Here is a 20,231-nt window from a genome sequence, read left to right as displayed (position 1 = left end):
CGTTGGATGGCGAAAATCAGTGTCAATGCCACGACAGTTTTCTGACCACCTGACAATTGTTTCATTGATTGAGTTTCTCCCTGGCCAGTAAAAGAAACCTAACAAAAGAAAAGGTCAGAGCAGCACATCAGAAACTTATCCAGGGCAGGAACAAAAAAATAGCATAATTGGCAAGAGAGCATTTTCTCCTCTAATATTCAATCTATTTACTACTAAATGGAAACTTCCAAGTTCTTCCACCCATGAGACTAGGTCATTCAGCTCCATTTTTTAGTTCCCTTCCTCTCTCTTTTGCAAGAATTCCTGCTTGGACTCCGCACGCAAAGTTTCCCTCATCCCTCAACTTAGGACTCTAAATTAGCTATTGGTCCAGGCATATGTGCATAGGACCTGCCTCTAGTACCCTAATAAATCATCTCATAATTTTACCCGGATGAGTACTAATGACATTATTCCACTTTTAAAGTTTAAGTCTTTCTTGAGATTTGAGATCTACAAATTCAATCAGCATTAGCCTGAGTAATATAAAACAACTAATTAATATACAATATTACAAGGTATGGTAGAAGACACTAATTATTCATAAGAAATGCAACTTGGCAGGCCTATAGATGTCTCACAATCTATAGAAGTTTCTTGTGGTCACCTGTGATACCACAATGCGACATGGCTTTCATGTTTCATACCAGCATTTTTTGCTAGGAAAACTGACTTGAATTTATTTAAATTTCAAAACCAGAAAAAGTTCGCGCATTGAAAAAGATGTCTCTTTAAGTACATACCTTCACTTTAACTCCAATGTATTTCTCAACTCTTCCTTCAGGATCTGGATCACGGGGCCCATCCTCATCATGATCATCATCACCAAGGTCACCATCCTTTAGAAAGGTAAGGAATTCAAATCCGTTAGTCAAGATGGTCATATGTACAGAAAATACAGTAATTGTTACCCTTATCAGCTTATAACCAAAAAAGAGAGAGAGAGAGAGATAATTGAGACATATGAGTAATACAAGAAAAGTCAATATGGGCTTGTAAATGCAATACTATTAAATTATATCTTTCCATCAATAAATTTTAAATATTACCAAGAAATATAAATGCCCTTGTTATTACATAAAAATAAGAGCATGTATCAGAAGTGCCATTTATATGTAAAACCCATAAAAAGAACTCGCATGTTCTCAACAAGAATATTCAACACTTGGCATTACCCTTTGGAGTATACCATCAAAAGATTGTTTGGAGCATGCTATTGCAATTTTTAACTCAAAAGTTTTTCTAAAAGTCCAAGCAACCAGCTCAAAAAATCAGACACTTATAATGAAATGCAAATATTTTTATTCTTTCTCATTAATGTAGAATAGCATAAATGGAAGTTTCTTTTTTAATTATTAAGAAGTACAATTGACAAGTCATCTTCGTTTGGAATGAGATATAATTTGATGTGTGTGTGTGTGTATCATTGTTTTCAAAATTAAATCTATATGTCCTATGTTAGTTAACTTAGGGCATTCATGCGTTGAAGACTCCTTGGGAGATCGAAATAATAGTTCCCTAGAAAGAGAAATAAAAGAGGTTTTGGTACAAACTTTTATAGCAAAACATAAATTAGAGCATCATAGAAAGGTTATTTTGTCAACTAGTTCGCTTTCAAGTCATATATATATATATATATATATATATATATATATATATATATATATATATAATTCTCTTACTATATGACAAGATCCATGGCGAGCACCTCTAACAGGATCACTATCGAACTTGAGACAGTCTTCTTTGCCAGTAGACTGGACATGAATGTTAGCAAAAAGGAAATTTGAGCCCCATTATCATTAATAAGTTCTGAAGTTCTCTGGTCCTTGCTGTTCATTTTGGACTACAGTGGATTATTAAAATAAGTAAAACATCTACCCTAACAAAAAGGGTGCAAAATAACTTGGCACCAATTCATTTCAAACAAATAATGAATTATAATTTCTCCAGAGTATTTTTCATTGTGTTGACTTCTTTGTCCATCCATACTCCTCATGTGAAGATGAAACCTCATATACTTTTTTCCAACAAATCTATGACAAACGTCACAAAACAAAGATAAAACTGTAACTGGATAAAAGAATCATCTCAGGTCAAATTGCTACAATACAAGATTGTTGATTTTGAAAATCCTAGCATCAAGAAAAAGAGACATCCAAGTTAATGCTAATGGAAGGAACTTGACATATTAAAAATTCTTCAATTGAATTTTAAAAATCATACAAGAATCCCACTGTAAATCTATGTTCCTTAAATTTTCAAGGTAAAGAATACCAAAAAGGAAGCCATTTACAAGTTCTGAATTTTCAGAACATGAATTGCCTGTGAAACGTAAGGGTGTTTGAGGAAAAGTGAATCTTCATAAGTTAAATGTAAGTCCTTCGGCACACCTATCTTCAAACATCTCAACAGCAACTTTTGTGAGCAAAGCGTTCTAGTGATGCAGAAAATACAAATGACTGTCTCCAAATTTTAAATGCTAAAGCTCCTAAAATCAACATATGCTGACATAGCAAATAACAGTATGCATATAAACACAGAAATATGCTGAAACTTCAAGAAGGCGAACTAGACTTTAGAAAAAGAAGACTCCATGTATAATATATATGAAAACAATTTTAAAAATAAACAAACCTTTTTCTTCATCATGACCAGGTAACCATGACCACCTTGCACAAGTTCAGAAAATACTTCTCGAAAATGCCTTGCTACACCTTTGAATGTGCGTTCAATAGATTCATCCTTCCTTTGATCCAAAACTGAAATCAATTCTCTAATTTTCTGCAATATAGCAATGACATGAAATAATATAGGTTATAACAAGAATCAGTTAAAGGTTGCATGTAACTTGGAAGAAGTAAAAGTCAATACCTGGTCACCTGCATCAAGTTCCGCTCGTCTTCTCTGCAGTTGTTCGCGTTGCTCTGTGAAGTTCATGTATTGGTCAAGAGCCTTCTTGTTGACATGGCTAAACTGTGTCAACTGCTCATTGCACTTATGAAGCATCTTCTGTAATTCTTTCATGCTTTTCCTTTTATACCTATTAGTTTGTCCAGAAAAAGAAATATATGATTTAATGACAATTGCAAGCAGCAGCAAATAGGTCAAATAATTATTCCAAGTTGTAACCAGATCTGAATGGGCTTATCAGAAAATTTGATGCGGCAAAAACCTGATCTTAAAATGTAAGAACTCCAGTGTTCTGTGCTTTGTTAAAAATATATATGAGATGAACAAATGAAAGAAATAAAAACCAGTAACTCTATATTTCAAAAGATTCCTTAAATACATCAGTTTGACATCCTTATATCCTATTCTCTTTTGAGCAAACCACTTTACGAATGTAAAATGATTCTAGCTCTTATCATGATGGTTGTGTAGATTATACTGCAAAAAAAATTTTAAAACCCATGCCTTACAGAAGATAGGACATCCCAGTGCATAAGGCTCCTACCACTGCAGGGTCTGTTGAGGTTCAAATGCACACAGCCTCACCTCCATGTGCAGCGAGACAGTTTCTATGTTTCGAACCCATGACACCCTAGCTACAACGGAGCAACCTTACTGCTGCCCAAAGCCCAACTTCATGCCTTGCAGAGGATCAAACCCAGAAATATCCATCACATAGCAGATGTCTATGTGAAGTCTAAGCATTCCAAACTATGAATGCTACCAATTCAGACCATCAACTCAATTGGTCTATAGAGTGGATCGTAGTTGCTGTTGATCCTCACTACCAAAAAACTTTTCACACGCAACATTAGCAAAGAGATCATTTTTACAGTTGAAACCAAACTTTTCACAGAGTGATGCAGGTGAACTTATTCTGCTTTAGCTTAAGAATTTAATAATTGTCTGTATGCTTTTGTAAGTATTCATATAGCATTGTACTTGTCCAGTGCATTCAAGCATCATACAAAAGCATTGCATTGCCACTTTAGATATGTTAATAAAAGAAAATTTTAAATGGATTTTAAATCCTATTAACCTTTGAGCAAGCCAGTTAGTTTAGATAAACATGCAACACAGCCAAAGGTGGTCACAAATGTTAAAAACCTCTTGGTTAGGTCACTCCTGAATGAAAACATTCATCACCATTCCAAGATCCAAAAACACATACTGTGACATAGATGTGTTTGACCGCATTCATCCAAGAATTTCCCATCAATAACAGACATTCAGCAATAAAGGTTGTTTTCCAAAATTGTGCATATTAAGAATTGGAAAAAGGAAAAGCACTTCTGCTAACTTTGTTTATCAATCACTAAAAGACTCCCCACTCCCCAGAGTTCATCTGGAAATAAGTCACCGAATTACTCTACTAACATAACAAAAATAGTACTGGAAAAAGAAAAGAAAAAAAGTACAAAATGAAAATGACATTATTAATCTGAATGCTCTAAACAGGCATTTCTAAATTCTATTAAATTTTTTGAGTGAAACAGAAAGGCTAAGAAGCCACCTAAAACTCCATCAAATAAAAAACTTCAATTGTATAAATTAAAGCCTGTGCCACCTAATGCAAAAACATGCAGGGCTTCTACGGATCTTCATACCCTCAACCACCAGTAAAGCCAAAGAGGTCGAACATACACGATGCAGAGTCTAGTTGTCATAATCCATTTCTTAAGACAAGGGTCACCGAGATAAACAAAAAATAATCATGCACTATGAGCTATCCAATAACGAAGTGCACAAACCTTGAAATTTAACAAACGCTACAATATAACTACTGTTACTTCCAAAAAAAACCCTCAACCGGTACACAAAACTAAACTATATACTAGTTCATAACAGTAGAATTTTGTGAGGAGGAATGCATTACGTTTCAAAAGCATCAGATGGTAATGAACCCAAATCTCGAATTTTTTTCATGCAATCCTCTTGTTTGGCATGAAGTATATTCCTTTTGTTCAACAACTGTTCCAAATCTTTTGCTTCATCTTGAAGTGTCCTCTCATAGTTCTCTTCAAGTGTCTGCATGTACCCATAAATAAAGATGAAAAAAATAAAACACACAAAAACAACATCTATATACAGTAGCATGTACCTTTAGTTTTTCTTTTGAATTTCTTATTTCCCGTGATTTCTTTGTAAGACTATCTATATTTTCCACAACAGCTGTAGGAAGAATAATTATTAGTTGGATAGGAGCAAGAGTTATAAAAAAGAGAGATGCACGAAATCGGCATGAGAGGCCAACCTTTAAGCTGCTGTGTCAATTCATCAATAGTTGCTTTAGAGTTCTTTAATTCCTGCCTTTTCGCTTCAGCTTCCATGGGCAAGTTGTCAGAATCTGCAGATAAAATAATGGCTTCCAACTCCTGCTGTCGTCTCACAAGGTTTGTTGACAAATTTGTCTCTAGTTCTTCTTTTCTTGCCTCAATCTACCAAAACAAGGATCAAACCATTAGAACAAGGTATGAAGGTTTTATACTGCATCCATGGTAACAAACCCTAGTGCAACATGTCTAATTTACTGACATCCATTCGACTAGTTTTGCAAGCCAGAAGCTGTTCTTTCAATTCTGTAATTTCAGGATTTAACCGAGAAAGAAGATCTTTTTCCTCTAGTGTTAGTTGATCAATGAGATCTGTGCCCATCTCAGCTTGTTTCATTGCAATGCCAGCTCGGATCTGATCAATTTGGTTATGTGCATTTGCAAGCAATTTCTCCTGTAAGAATACAAAATACATTTCAGTGAAGAATAAGTCTAAACAAGTTACAGTTGCATCAACAAAGAATAGATGATAGACCTACAAAAAAACAATCAGATTAAGCAAAAGAATTTGATAAGCACCTTCTTCTCAAGAGCTATGGCAATTGATTTCTTCTGCTTAGTTGCATTAGAAATGTCATTTTTAAGTTGTTCCAACTCTGACTTGATGTGGCCACGGTGTGCATCCATTTTCTGTTGTTCGCTTACCAACTTGTTAATTTCCTGTTCTATCTGTGTGGGAAGTTAATGGAAAACCAACATCCTTCTGCAGTCTTACAGTAATAATACTTACACTGACATGACAAGTGAGTAGTTTACAAGAAACACATGCCTCACTCCCCAAGAGCATTTGTAACCATGTATATCGTGAACAATGTATTGTGCATAAAAAAGTCAAAAAAAAGAAAAGGGGTCATATATGTGCTAGGCCACTTAAGATGCATGGAGAATTGCAGTTGTCAAATAGCTCAAGGGACCCCAGGTGATGGATCTAGCTTATCATCTAGGAGTCGCCCAACCAGAAGTTATACTACAAAGGCAATCAACCTCAATTCATCTAATCCATTTATACTATTTCAAGAAACTCATGTTTGATGATTTTAACATGCCTTAAGTTATATGCAGTGAATGCAAAACAAATAAAGACACTTTCAAGTTAAAGGCAATCACATCTACCATTTGTGTTTTAGCTCAACTGGAGTAGGAATTGTCAAGGTTCCTCAAATTGTCCAACTTGATGAAGATTGGTGCTCAAGTATAATATTTCTAATAAAAGACATTCTATTTTCGCTCGAACAACATTCGACCTTTTTCGATTATCTGATTTTTCCTTGAGTTTCAATTTTGCTTACTCCCTTCTCAACATCCATATTTTATTTGGTTCCATACATTATATATATTTCACATCCATCTTGTGTGCTTCATACTGAAACACATGTGTAAAAAGCATATAAGCATATCTTTGAGTTGCACACATTCATGTTTAAAAATATTTGTAGCAGAACTTGCAGAAAAAAATGGACTATGGCAGCTTTCTTGCAATCCCTTCCTAGACAAGCAAAAGTTGGAATCCAATACAGGTGAAGTTTAAACAACTCCAAAAATAAAAAAAATAAATAAATAATCTAGCAACTTTTTTAAGGATATCTTTAAGTTTCTTCTCAATTTCATCTAGTTCCACTGTTTTTGCATGGATAGACAACTTATTTTGCCTAATTATGTTCACAAATTTCAGTTTTGAACGCCTAAAATCATAGTATCCTCCCGTCATACCACCCTTCTTGCTTACTTGGTCACCTGGTATGTTGCTCAAAATCAGGAATACAATTAACACAGAAATAGGAGTAAATAAAAGAGTAACAAGTTCCAATCTGCACCTTCTAATGTGATGCAATCAAGACTATTAGTTCGAGCAAACTTTGTAGCTACATCCAAGTCCCGGCATATCACCGTTCTGCCAAACACCTGATTATAACATTATGATCAGAATGAATGCAAGAGTTGAAAAATCAACAGCCAGTGTCAACTACCGTGTATACAAAAGACTTGATGTTCAACAACTTTCAGATGATTGAAGCATGCTTCAGGAAAAGAATGGATGCATACAAAAATACTTCCACCAGAGCAGGTAGATGAATACATATAAACTCCAAAAACCAACTAACCGGATACTGATTTATGAACTGGGCTGTGCTGGATAGCAGGTGAAAAATGGATACTGGTTGTCAACCAAATTTTTAATATTAAGAGTTTTCCAAGTAAGATGGATGCATGATATGGCTGATAGAGATTATTCAAGCAATGGATTCAGGTCAAACAAGAACTAACCAAACCTAAGCCAAGTCAAAACAACATATGCTCAACCAGAAATTGTACAGTAAATTTAATAGAGTAAAGAATAACTTCAAGTGCATCCTAGACAGATTCCTAATCATGAATTTTATTATCGGCTCTCCAACTATGAGAAGATAAGCGTGGAGCACAATTAGTTTAGAAGGATAAAGAAATAAAATGAAAACTTGAAATCTAATAGATAAATCAGAAAAGTAATACAAGTCAGAAAATCATATTAGGTATCATTCAAAATCAAAATGTTATCCACCAGGTATGCAAATACATTTTTTAAATAGTCAAGTTTTGCTAAAAAAAGCTTTGATTTCCGAATTTCAGCCTTGATGGCACTTCATGAACGTAAGCAAGGTCTATAAGTTTTGCTTAGTTTATGCAATTTTTCTAAAAACTAGCATAACAATATATCTGAAAATCATGCTTTCTTAAATGGCTTCACAATCCCACACCTGCATGCTTCATTTTTGCTAAAACTCAAAGAAATCTACTTTACATTTGCAAAAAAATTTACTAGAGGCTCGATGGCTGCCCCTGGATAAGCAAAAAATTCAAAAGAAAAGGAAATTAAATCTCAAATACAGCCATACAGTTGTCAATCTTCCAAGCACCAAAAACAGACTGAAATTGGTCAGCTTTGACTGAAGTTGGCCAAGACTGACTGAAACCGACTTTGAGGATCAGTTCTCAGAATGAATTTCAACCAGGAGGAAAACGAAGGGGGACAAACTATTTTGACAAAACGACAAACTTCAAGTCTGCCCTTAATAGACTCCACCTCAAAGCATGAGGTGGCATGAACCAAAAAGCTACATCTTGAATGACAGTACATGTTCAACTTCCATCAAGAAAAGACAGTACATGTTCAATTACAGTCTCATCTGAAAGACAGTGCAAATTAAATCACAAATACAAGTTAAAACTATTCTACTTTAAGTGAGCACATTCAGGAAGGGGGAAGACAAAAACAAGAGGCAGCAGATGACACTTGCTTTTCTGATCCAAGTAAAAAAAACCATGACCTTGTGATTCACATTTTATCTATGGCATCTGTGCTGTGACATATTGGCAGTCCTGAATATATGATTTGCTGAAGGGAAAAGTAATTTTTGATGCATATTTAAACAGTTATGCCCGATTCATCATAAACAGCAGATCATAAATATGTTTTAGGAAAAAGAATGACACATGCACGACATACCTGTGAAAAAGCAGGAGCATAGTCAGAACGGAATTTCAATTTCTTTAACAAAGGTACTACATCGGGACTCTGTGGATAAGTTATTTGTGGGACTTTCACTCTGTTTAGTGGTATAAAAGTCACACGTCCACCTTTCTCTGCAGTTAGGTATCTAATTATCCTAGTTGATATCTCATCCGTTTCAACCACCACATGAAATAAGCTGCACATGGTATGATCAAATAATGTCACGAGAAACTTATTATGTCACTAAGCAATGGGACTGAATAGATGTGAAGTTTGATCACACGGACCTATTTCCAGCGGTGACTTCAACAGCAGTAAAAAATTTTTCATCACATTCAATCAGTTCTAATATTGGACCAAATACTCCTTTGATACCATGATCCTTGATGATCCTGTTGACAGAATTCAGTCCTCTTCTGATATCCTAAACACAGAAGTAAAAAAATGCATCATCACTTGCAAATAACAATAAGTGAAACAAAGCCTGTATCTCTATAAGATTAGTGCACATTATTTACAAATGCCAACTTGATAAAACTCAATATAAGCAACTGTTTCTGTATAAATAGATTTCTTATGAATCTGAGGAAATGTGGCATTAACAAGAAAGAAAAGGGCAAATATAATTTGCCTGTACTCTTCAGGACACAATAGATATACAAAGAATTATTAATTTTAGTGAGTTTAACTAAATCAATTGGTTCAATTAAGTATATCGTTAGATAACAAGATATTTATCAGATGAGTCATGCTGGCAGTAGAGGGTGAGCTTTAGCACAATGGTAAGGTTGCTCCATTCTGCCCTGGAGGCCACAAGTTAAAAATACAGAAACAACCTCTCCACATGCAAGGTTAGGAGTGTACACATTTGACCCTCCCCTGACCCCACAATGGTGGAAGCCTCATGCACCATGCCGCCCTCTTCTAGTCACGTCTGGCAGGTAAATTGTTCTTTAAAAATTGTATGTTTAACAGCATGGCAACACAAAAAGCAGCAAGGGACAGAATTACTCACACCAGGTGTAGCATGGTCCAGACTCTTTTGTGCCTTTACTAGATCGGCTTTAAGCCTATCAATTTCAGAAGAAAGATCCGTTTCCTTCTTCCACAAAGACCTGAAACATGATCGCTCCCCTAAAAAATAGAAGAATATCTAAAAATCGAATTCATTTAACTAAGCTGGACAATGAAAAATCATACTTCCTTGAATCTTGCAGTTCATCCCTCTGTCCTCTTAAACTGTTAAAATCTTCTTGGCCCTTTGTGATGAGCAGCTCCTGCTTTTTCAATTCAGCTCTTCGCTCCTCAATATATGCCCCCAACTTACTATCCTCATCTTTGAGTTGTTGGATTTCATCCTGAAGCTTTTTCTCCTAATATTTTCAAGAAAAAAGGGAAGCATATGTAAAGGAAAAATCATATACATCTGCTTGACATACTGGCAAACATGGAAACAGAGAAAACCATTAGAAGTTGATGGTGACTCTCCAGAACTATAGAGAATACATAACAAGCCATCATGATCAGGTTCCTCACAGCCTTACAGTTGAAATTGTTAATCTGAACCTAATTCCAACACTTATCATGCGGTCTAGAGTGGTATAAAATGAATAAAATGTCTTGTGAATTTTGAGCATGATGGATCTCTATCATCAGAATATCATGCAGAGAGTACACTGGTTTGAAGTACATAACACCAGATCATAGTCTTAGGTTAAAGGGCAATTCTTTAAAAAATTGCAACAGAAGAGTAGCTTTTCTTTATGACAACATGTTTTCTTTTTTTTTTTTAACATTTGGGTAGAATAATAAATGGAAATCTGTTGTCATAAAGACCATACTCTTCCCGCTGAAAAGGCTGCTTCAGCAAGCAATAATTCTATAAACAGTGGGAGAGAGGATTCACTGTCAAATTACTTGTGCCATATTTGATGAAAGCACACGCTGAAGGTCATCAATTTCCCTTTGCAGCCATTTATCCCGAGCTGCTTTACTTGCAAACTGGGTAGCACGTCCTTGTTTTTGGTACAGAATGCTCAGCTGCTTCTCACGATCCATTATTCTGTTCTCAATAGAAATATCAAAGAAATATTATTTGGTTTCTAACAAAAAACCCTATAGAAAATAGTGATTGAAAAACAAAAAGAATTTCCCTCAATATGTACCCTTTAGCAATTTCCTCCTCTTCAGCCACTTTGGACTGGTGTAAGGGCCTGATAGTATTGAGTTCATCTCTGGATTCCTGGATCTCTTTTCTCAGGCTTTCTAACTGCCTTGCAGCTTCCTCCTGTCAACATATTTCAGTGAATAAAGGGAGTTATAACATAAATTTAGAAATCAAGGAACTTTTATATACCATCACCCAAAACAAACCTTGGCTCGGACATCTCCAGAAATTCTCTCTTCCAGGTCTCTCAAATCAAGTTCAATCTGCGTGTGCACTTTTAATGCTTCAGTTCGCTTCTTCTCTATCATCTCTTTCTCTTTGTTCAATCCTTGTATCTCTTTTGTGAAAACTTTGAATTCCTTATCCAATGACTTAAGCTTTTCATGGGCATCTAGCACAGTATTGTGCATGCTGGTTGACTTCTCAGAAACTTTCTTCCGGGCTTCTTCTATCTACAAAAATTTCATCAGAAATAAGCAGATGGAATAACCAGCCAAACATTGATAAAGTACCAGGACTAAATCTCTTCTACATTATGCATGTCATGTGCCTCAGGCTGTATCATTACATAATGAAGGTAAGTGTCTAGACTGAAAAATAATCATTCCTCATGGAAAAAGATTAACCCCAGGATGAGCATTCAGTCTGTTACCTGAAATTTAGAGAGAGAAAGAGAGAGAGAGGATACAGCATGTGCACAGGTAAACAACAAGCAAGGACAATGAGCAGTTCAAATTGATGAGATTCAATAATGGGGTTCAATGGGTGATTTTGAGATTATCATTAATAACAGATGCTACGTAAGTTTCCAATTGCATGTTTATTTTGCAGGATTTGAAAGGAAATCTAAAGAATGTGCACAGAAATGCCATGGATCTCATCTGTTCATGAGGTGTAATGGAAATTATGAAAACAATAGTACCAAAATGCCACTGAATTCTCGAACAGTTTAGTGAAAACTAAAGAGGTTATCAGCTCTATATATTTGAGGACCTCAATAGAGAAATTAGCATCTGTAGGTCTGATTTGCACATACACATAGGCCAGCTACATGTCAACCCAAACCTCCTTATACTATAGAATATTGATGTGCTAATATGCATGTATACACCCATGTTCAGGTGTGTGCTGTGCTGGTGAACGCTCGTGTCAATGCACTCCAACTGTGGCAGTCACCATGCAACATGACATGTATTTTAAGACACAAATATCGACTGGCATGTAAATCCTTGTTGCGATTTATTTATAATGTTTATTAATTGTGCAAGTGTCAAATTTTGACTTATTATAACTGGCTCTATTATGCCTATTTCTTTTAACAAGGCACAAAATTTTATAGTTGGAAAACCTGTGTGGCAGTTCTCTTTAACATTAACTATCTCGTGTTAAATTCTAACCCATGCTGTCCTCCTTCCTCACAAGTCCTCACACAGTTGAATACCATGTTTATTTTGTCAATATCCACCATTCTTGTTCCTACATATGGCTGTACGGAAGTAAAACATAGAAAATCATGGAAATTTTCAATGGAATGTTTGAAGATCAGACACGAAAAATAATTTATAACATCTGTTCTAACATTTTATGGACTGTTGTCAAATTTAATACCACAATTCGAAAAAGTAGCCAGTTTACATTACATAGTTAAATATTGGCAATTAAACAGTAATCCAGCTTACACCTTTTTTTAAAAAAAATACAACTTACCTCCCCTAATTTCTGCCTCGCATCATGAAGTTCTTTATCAAAAATGGTATATTCTAGTGACCTTCGTTGCTTGTCAAGTTGCTGATATTTTTTCAGCTCTTCTTTTTCTTCATCAAGTTCCCTCAATCTCTCCTCCAAGTACTGAACAACCTGATCTATTTGCTTTCTCTTATTACCTGATCGCATAAGAAGATCATGTAAGACAACTTTTACATAAAAGATCAGCATCTTTCAACATCTAAAGGTGAACTTGCCAGTTTCTTGCATTATTTTCAAGCTCTCACGTCGCCTTTCCTCATAAACACGCGTACCCCCAATCTCCTTAAGAAGATCCAGACGTTCAGAGTCTTTCATTAAAGTGAGAGATGCTATCTGCAATCAATATCAAACAAAATTTTAAAGGACTGTCGTTCAACTTCATAAAGAAATCGAGAAGTAAACAAAGAAATAACGAAAATAGAAAATCACCAGCAATGCATTCGTTTACCTTCCCTTGCTGAACAACATAGTATGGATTTGAGCGAGAGAAACCAGCACTCTCCAGCAAATTCATCACTTCTGTTTTACTGCATGAATGTATGTGTGTGTGTGTGTGTGTGTGTGTGTATACACACCAATTGCATTATTTGATTTCTAAAACATCATGATATTTTGAAAATGCCAAGAGCAATTTTAGAGAAAAATAAACACCATACGTGACATGCTTCCCATCCAAAAAGTATTCATCCTTTTTCAGACCAATTGTCCTCCGCAACCGCACCTCCTCCTTATCAACCTGCAGTAAAGCATCAGGTTACCCTACAATTTCAGCTCTACACATATTAGAAGTAATTGAAGTTTCAAGATGCTAAAGCATATGATTGGAACATCACATCGCCAGAGGCCCAGAAATCAGCTAAAAGTTCAATTTTTTTAGCAATCAGTTTGACTACGGTCATTGTCTCAGCTATGTCATCAGTATTCCACCTGTCAACGGAAGTGAATTTATAGCAATACAATGCTTCACACATAAAGTTGGCACTAAGTTCGAGATGTTTTCTTCAAACTTTAAAGTACTGAAGTAGAAATGAATAAACTGGTTGGCAAGTATATGACAAATATATGAAGTTGGCTTGATCGATCCTACCACCCAATCCGTTCTATGGCAAAAAAAACTAAGAATATTATCATATCTAAAGAACAACTTCCAGACGCACGTGGCGATGAAGAATACAAACTCAGATTAAGTAGGCAGACGAAATCAGAAATATCCACTGAACAACTTTAAGGCATAGCATATTCTATATGCAAGAGTTATTATAGAGGTATCAGCTAGTATTTCGAAAAATGAGCAGATGTTGTGCAGCAATAAAATATGAAATAGGTATATAAGAGGGTGTGTTTCTTGGGCTTAATAGATCCTCAAATACAAAGCATTCATCCTCTAGTATTTCTTGTCCATCACCTTTAATAAGGCCTCATTCCTATCCATTTCATTATTGCATTCCACTTACTTAAGTCTCTTTTTGAACCTGTATGTACCAAGGCTTTCCACCTAAGTGCAAGTTAGAATCTAACTTGTCCTCTTCTCATCAATCAACCCTACATCTTGACATAGCATACCTAAGTAAATCCTCTTGAATACCATTTTAGCAACAAGGTCATTTATCACTAGTGCACAAAGATAAGCATAGAGATAAAATCCTTGCTGCAAGCCCACCATGATTGAAAATACATTTGCCATACCACAGCTACACCTTACACTTGTTGCCACTACAACATAAATAACAATAATAAGTTCAATGTTTTTTAACGCACATATTTCTTTCCGAGGGCTCATGAGATGAAACTCAATACCATTTAATAAGCTTTCTCTAATTCAATATAGACCACCTGTAGAATCTCTCTTTACTCTATAATTATCTATTAATTGCCTGAGTAAGATAATAGATTCTGAAATACCAATCATTAAAAAAGAATGAATAAATTCCACAACAATGAAAAAAATTAAAATTCATGGAAACATTAAAAAAATTATTGCAACAATTAGCATACCAAATATAAACTAAAATGTTCTTTAATGTCTAACTAAAAGCGTAGTACATAGTATGGAAAAGGATGTTACAAATGTGAACTGTGCTCTCTGTGTCTCTGCCTGCATGCGTGTGTGTGTGTTCATGGGCAGAAGCCCTAGCGGGGATGGGGAGGGGGAGGGGGAGGGGGAGGGGGGTTTGCAAATTCCGTATTTTTCTAAAGAATAGCAGGAAAAAATCTGAAACAATAGCCACCATCTCTCTAATCGCTGCCAAGAGGGAAGCTTAAAACCCAAGAAAAGGCAACTCTCATTACTAAATCTCATCAGTTTCTCACTCTCCCTCTAAATTTCTATTGCCTCTTATCCCATACATAATGGCACGGGAAAGCAAGCCAGTACTATACTGGACCACCTCTAAAAACAATGAAGGACTGTCACTTAAAATGCCACCAATTGTTAAGGTTCAAAATTCATTTCCACAATAAAGTTTGAGAAAATAAGCATCTAGTTTTTCACAAATTAGCATCATGCAAAATCATTGGCCCTAGATAAACTCAACAAATTCTCCTAGTTTTTATAAGATAAGCTCATGATCAGAAAAATATCTACATTATGCAAAAAAGATGTGAATTAACAGAACTTCTAGACCCATTTCAGCACAAGCATAATATTAGAATATAAAATAGCATAAAGAAAACCAAGAAAGATTCTAAGTAATTGAACAAACTGCGAAAATGGGAGACATGGAACAAAGAATTGGAAAAATTTAATGGAAACATACAATTGTACAGTTGACACAGTTCCTGTGCATGAATTCAATAAAAAAATACATATTTACTAAGTGCTGCTAATACAATGATTTCAAATTTGATACAGTGTAGCCTTAAAAATTTATAACTCTATAACTCTCATTTGCTTAGGGCATCTAATATAATTCAAAAAAACAAAAAGAAAGATGAAAAACATATCAAAAATCACCTAAGCTCTATTAGACGCAAGCTACATACATGTATGACATATCAATCATGACATACCCATAACAAACTTTATCCCATTTGTTCAAGCTCAGCTTTCAGAATGTTTAATTGCACTTCATTCCAATTTAGTGTCTACATATGTTGTCATTGAAATAATTCTCAAATCATTCCTCACAATTTAATGCTTATAATGTCATCTTCGCATTAAAAATTTAAAAAACAAAAAAAAACACCGAAACAGTTGAGGAAGAATGGAATTGTACATTTGGTGAGCACAACATATTACTTATTATGTCTTTTACAAGACATAGTCTGATCCCAATGCACATGGTAAAAGTCCATATTATCTTATTGAAAATAAAACATATGCATGAACCATGTTCAAGAAAATTTAAACATACATTCATCAATACTTGATCTAAATCCAATGCTAGTGCTCATTTGCAAAGATATATGAAAATGATGTTGGATTTCGTTCTGTGAGATAGAGACCTACATCGGTGATTTCTTAAACTAAGTTTCCAAACTTGTTCCATTTGGCACCATGACTCCCACTTCGACAGAAGACTTTACTTTCTATATAAAAGCTAGCATAACACAAATCATCAAAACAAAAGATCTGAAAGCAACATAGTGGTCTCTATACAATTGCCAAATACTTAATCATAAACTTTTTTTTTTCCCAAATAGAATGCTATCAATACAACAAAGCAAAATTTTAGGGGGAAAAAATGAATACAATAACTTACTGGAATGCGGTTGTCAGAATTGTCAAATACTATCTCCACAAAAGCCGATACAACCTGGTGCCCTGCACCCTCCTGTTCATTTTGCCACAACAAAATAAGTCAGCATGAAAAGACTTCTCAGTTTCTTCTGGAAACGGGGATGCAGAGCACAAAATCCAAGCAAAGGAAGCATACATGAAGAAGGGCATGTCTATCTTCACTGCGCAGATTCTGGAAAAGATCACTAAGGACAAAACGTATGGCTAAAATTGTTTCCACCACAAAAATAGGGGAAAAGGAGAAAAAAAGTCAAAGTAAGCATGCTGATGAACCGAACCCATGTGATACAACAAATATGCATCATATTTGACTTCAACAAAATACTTAGATAACATTTGTTACCGTGGAAAAAGTTTGTTTTTCCCGACCCATTGGCGCCAACTGCAAAAAACACATAAGACAACATGTGTTACTACACATAAATCAAACTTCGCACCACATATCTTATCATCTTTCATGAATCCTAATTTTAATTATCTATTAAGAGTTTGTTTGGATGATTGGGCCCAAATTCTATCGGATTTGTAGATTGGGCCTATACAACCAGCAAAATTAGGCTAGGCTAGACCTATATTCATAAATACACAAAGTGCCCTTGGAGTAGGCTGGCCAGAATCCCATATCATCCAAACAAGCCCTTAAGTGAACTATTAGCATGAGTCATGGTTAAATGCCAAAAGTCTATCAAATGAAAGCTTAATGAACTTAATGCATTAAAACTCATAGGCGTTATGTAACAAAAGGATGTAAAAGAAATAAGATGCATACTTCCTTAATATATAAGGTAATATGTAAAGTTACCAGTAAGCATTGGCTGGTCATGTTTGGCCTAGATTAGTTTTTTTATTCAAGAATAGGATTCCACCTGAATCGAATCCTTTGTCCTAGATAAGGAATGCATGTGGACACATAGACACACACATATATAGAATATATACATGCAATATAAATACATAATATGCAAAGATAAACTAGGCTCAGGTCGACCAGATTTGGCTCCAAATCCGGTTAAGTTCACCATCGTCTGATCCACATGGACCTCCATGCAAGAGACCAAAAAGTTAACGGTCACTTTCTATCCGTTTAGATTTGAAAAAATATTTTGAAAAAGCATTTAATACGGATGGAACAAAAGCCCACTCGCCATTAATGTGGATGGGGCAGAAGCCCGTCCATTTGTATTTATTCTAAAGCATTTTAGTTATCCTGTAGAGTTTGTATTTGTTCTGTTTCTGTTTATTCTAGAAAATTTTGTGTTTATTCTGAAGTGATGTGTTTATTCCCTCCAAAGTTTATGTTTATTCTCCATTGTTGTTATTTACTGAGGGGGAGACAAAGTGACTCGAACCATTAATGTGGATGGGACATATTACTTTACTTCTCCCCCACAATAAACAACAACAATGGAGGGTAAACACAAACTTTGGATAGAATAAATACAGACCCATTCAGAATAAACATAAACCTTTCTATAGTAAACACAAATGAGTCTAGAATAAACAGAAACAAAATAAACAGAAACCTTGCAAAATAAATACAAACTATGCAAGATAAATAAAAATACTCCAAAATAAATACAAACTCAACCCCCAACCCTTGGCACGCATAGACTTCTGTGCCATCCGCATTAATGGCGCATGGGCTTCCATACCATCCTCATTAATAGCTTTTTTTTTTCCAAACCCAAACAGATGGAGAATTTGCCGTTAACTTTTTGGTTTATTGTATCTATATATTTATATAAACATGCATATATACATATTCATAGATGTATGCATGTATGTATATGTACATATATATACATATACTACATGGACATACATATTTCTCGCTAGAGAAAGCCTCTTTTATTAATGAATCAAACTGCCTTGTGTTGAAACAATGGGTGCCATGTCTCTAAATAGAAGATTCCCCCACCTTCACTTTATCATGGAGGTGCGGAACTCAATTGGAGTCTGACATCGTATATACATATATTACATATGTATGTATGCACGTCTCTAAATAGAAGATTCCCCCACCTTCACTTTATCATTGAGGTGCGGAACTCAATTGGAGTCTGACATCGTATAAACATATATTACATATGTATGTATGTATGTATTAATGTAGTTTAAATATGAAGATTATGGTTGTCATACATCCAAGTGAATTAAAGTTTGCCCTCAATAAAAGGTTAAAAACTTTCACTGCAGGAACTTAGTTCAAAAGCTAACATAAATGTGCTCAGCCCATGTCTCCTGCTTTATACATGATGAGAATCGTACTTAATTTTGGAACCATGCTCTAATTCACCAAAACGTGTGCTTGATTTTAGATAATAGAAATCCCATATAAGAAAAGGAGCTGACAGTTACAAAAGAAATGCATGTTAGTTGGAATAAGTTGCTGGTTCTTCAAACTGTTAATCTGGATTTTTCCTAGAACCTATACCAGACAAAGTTGATCAGTTTCTAGGGAGGTGTTAAAAGTGACCAATGTAGAAGGTTGGGCAACAGGTTTTTACTTGGAACTAATTAACCTTGAGAGTAATCATCATCATTTGCACAAGACTTCCCTTTTCAGAGAATAGGTCATATGTATGTTGTAAGCACGTTCTTCTGAAACTAGAAATGTACTGATTACAGTTTGTAACGAATACATAAGCGAAAGGGGAGGTCAAAGAACAAGCCCAAAAACAAAAAGTGAAGACCAAAAATAATTACCAACACAGTTTACTTTAGGGCTGAACGGATCTGTAGAAACTTGTTCTTTGTAGCTCTTGAACCCTTCAATGATAACCTGATCAAGAATTCATAGAAAGCAGAAAGAAAAGGGAAAACTCAAATTATACACCAAGATTTCACAAAATAAGAGAATAAGTCCTGTTGTCATGACCACGAGAAACAGTTTATGAAGTAGAAATTACCTTCTTGATGTACATCCTGAAACCAGATCGGATGACACCATGCAATACCTGAGAAAACAGCGCAAGAAAAAAATCAGCATCCCAGAAAAATGTGATTTGTGGTTCCAATTTAATATGTTACAGGTAATCAAAACTCTAGCTGTTTCCAGCTAATTTGAATCTCTAAGAGGAGCAAAAGTGGGGAAAGCGTGGGAAAGTCAAACGGTGTTGCAGAAATCCTAGTCTTATAATCTTAAGTGGCCAAAACCCTAGTCCGAGCTAGGGTTTCTCATCCACCACTGCATTAGCGGAGGAGAAGCATTCAAAACCCAGCTATTTATAGCCGCCAATGTAGTTCTCGTGCAAGAAAGAGATCAAGATTTGTTACGGAGCAAGAAATTTGAGGAGCACAGAGGGAGTGATAGAAAGAAGAAGGATGAGGACCGAGATTTCCAATGAAGGAAAGAATCGGGACCTAATTCGGCGAGAGATGGCGGATTGAGAGCGAAATGAACCCTGGATGCGAGGAAATGATCGGATTGGATTGGAAGCCACGATTCGAGAGGAGAGAATGGCCGAAGTGAGACGACGCCGCTGATGCCCCAATTGTGGAAGAGCGAGAGAGGAGGGGGTGGGGGAGAAAAGTGGAGAAGGGAGAGGAGACCTAGAGAAGAAATCACTTGAGGCGAAGGGAAAGATTAGATGATCGCAGGCAGTCGGACGGGATTTTTCCCGTTTGGAGTAAACCTAGAAAACGGAAGATAACACTGCCCCCGCTGCGGCCGCACAGTTTACATAGAAAAATTTAGGGGGTTAAAAAGGTACCGAAAACATAGCGTGCCTTATAAGCTTCGGCGGTTGTAGGGTACGTAGCAAC

General features: G+C 35.6%; 1 protein-coding gene across 3 annotated transcripts in view; it reads right to left on the bottom strand.

Annotated features, from left to right (window-relative positions):
- LOC105047764 (structural maintenance of chromosomes protein 3) overlaps nucleotides 1–20,156 on the bottom strand; it is a 21,113-nt gene extending 957 nt beyond the window's left edge. Inside the window, exons 1-28 of one of the 3 annotated variants that reach the window (XM_010926830.4) lie at nucleotides 20,019–20,156; nucleotides 19,376–19,423; nucleotides 19,173–19,248; nucleotides 16,810–16,848; nucleotides 16,603–16,670; nucleotides 16,429–16,500; nucleotides 13,384–13,463; nucleotides 13,176–13,254; nucleotides 12,943–13,060; nucleotides 12,689–12,864; nucleotides 11,188–11,433; nucleotides 10,980–11,101; nucleotides 10,732–10,876; nucleotides 10,015–10,187; nucleotides 9,830–9,929; nucleotides 9,102–9,238; nucleotides 8,809–9,010; nucleotides 7,139–7,226; nucleotides 6,909–7,058; nucleotides 5,844–5,995; nucleotides 5,527–5,718; nucleotides 5,246–5,429; nucleotides 5,093–5,163; nucleotides 4,868–5,019; nucleotides 2,914–3,082; nucleotides 2,677–2,823; nucleotides 783–878; nucleotides 1–98 (exon numbers count right to left, since the gene is read on the bottom strand). The exon at nucleotides 1–98 is cut by the window's left edge and continues 77 nt beyond it. In XM_010926830.4, coding sequence (XP_010925132.1) covers nucleotides 1–98; nucleotides 783–878; nucleotides 2,677–2,823; nucleotides 2,914–3,082; nucleotides 4,868–5,019; nucleotides 5,093–5,163; nucleotides 5,246–5,429; nucleotides 5,527–5,718; nucleotides 5,844–5,995; nucleotides 6,909–7,058; nucleotides 7,139–7,226; nucleotides 8,809–9,010; nucleotides 9,102–9,238; nucleotides 9,830–9,929; nucleotides 10,015–10,187; nucleotides 10,732–10,876; nucleotides 10,980–11,101; nucleotides 11,188–11,433; nucleotides 12,689–12,864; nucleotides 12,943–13,060; nucleotides 13,176–13,254; nucleotides 13,384–13,463; nucleotides 16,429–16,500; nucleotides 16,603–16,670; nucleotides 16,810–16,848; nucleotides 19,173–19,248; nucleotides 19,376–19,390 — 3,347 coding nt within the window. In that variant the 5' untranslated portion in view covers nucleotides 19,391–19,423; nucleotides 20,019–20,156. Of the gene's footprint in view, nucleotides 99–782; nucleotides 879–2,676; nucleotides 2,824–2,913; nucleotides 3,083–4,867; nucleotides 5,020–5,092; nucleotides 5,164–5,245; nucleotides 5,430–5,526; nucleotides 5,719–5,843; nucleotides 5,996–6,908; nucleotides 7,059–7,138; nucleotides 7,227–8,808; nucleotides 9,011–9,101; nucleotides 9,239–9,829; nucleotides 9,930–10,014; nucleotides 10,188–10,731; nucleotides 10,877–10,979; nucleotides 11,102–11,187; nucleotides 11,434–12,688; nucleotides 12,865–12,942; nucleotides 13,061–13,175; nucleotides 13,255–13,383; nucleotides 13,464–16,428; nucleotides 16,501–16,602; nucleotides 16,671–16,809; nucleotides 16,849–19,172; nucleotides 19,249–19,375; nucleotides 19,424–19,829 lie in introns of all 3 variants that reach the window. The other 2 variants (XM_010926832.4, XM_029265338.2) reach the window with 2 other exon arrangements.
- Nucleotides 20,157–20,231: the final 75 nt, after the last annotated feature.

Source organism: Elaeis guineensis, chromosome 6 (assembly GCF_000442705.2).
Source record: "Elaeis guineensis isolate ETL-2024a chromosome 6, EG11, whole genome shotgun sequence".
NCBI lineage: Eukaryota > Viridiplantae > Streptophyta > Magnoliopsida > Arecales > Arecaceae > Elaeis > Elaeis guineensis.
The sequence above is the reverse complement of the archived record's forward strand: the minus strand, read 5'-3'. Positions and strand labels throughout refer to the sequence as shown.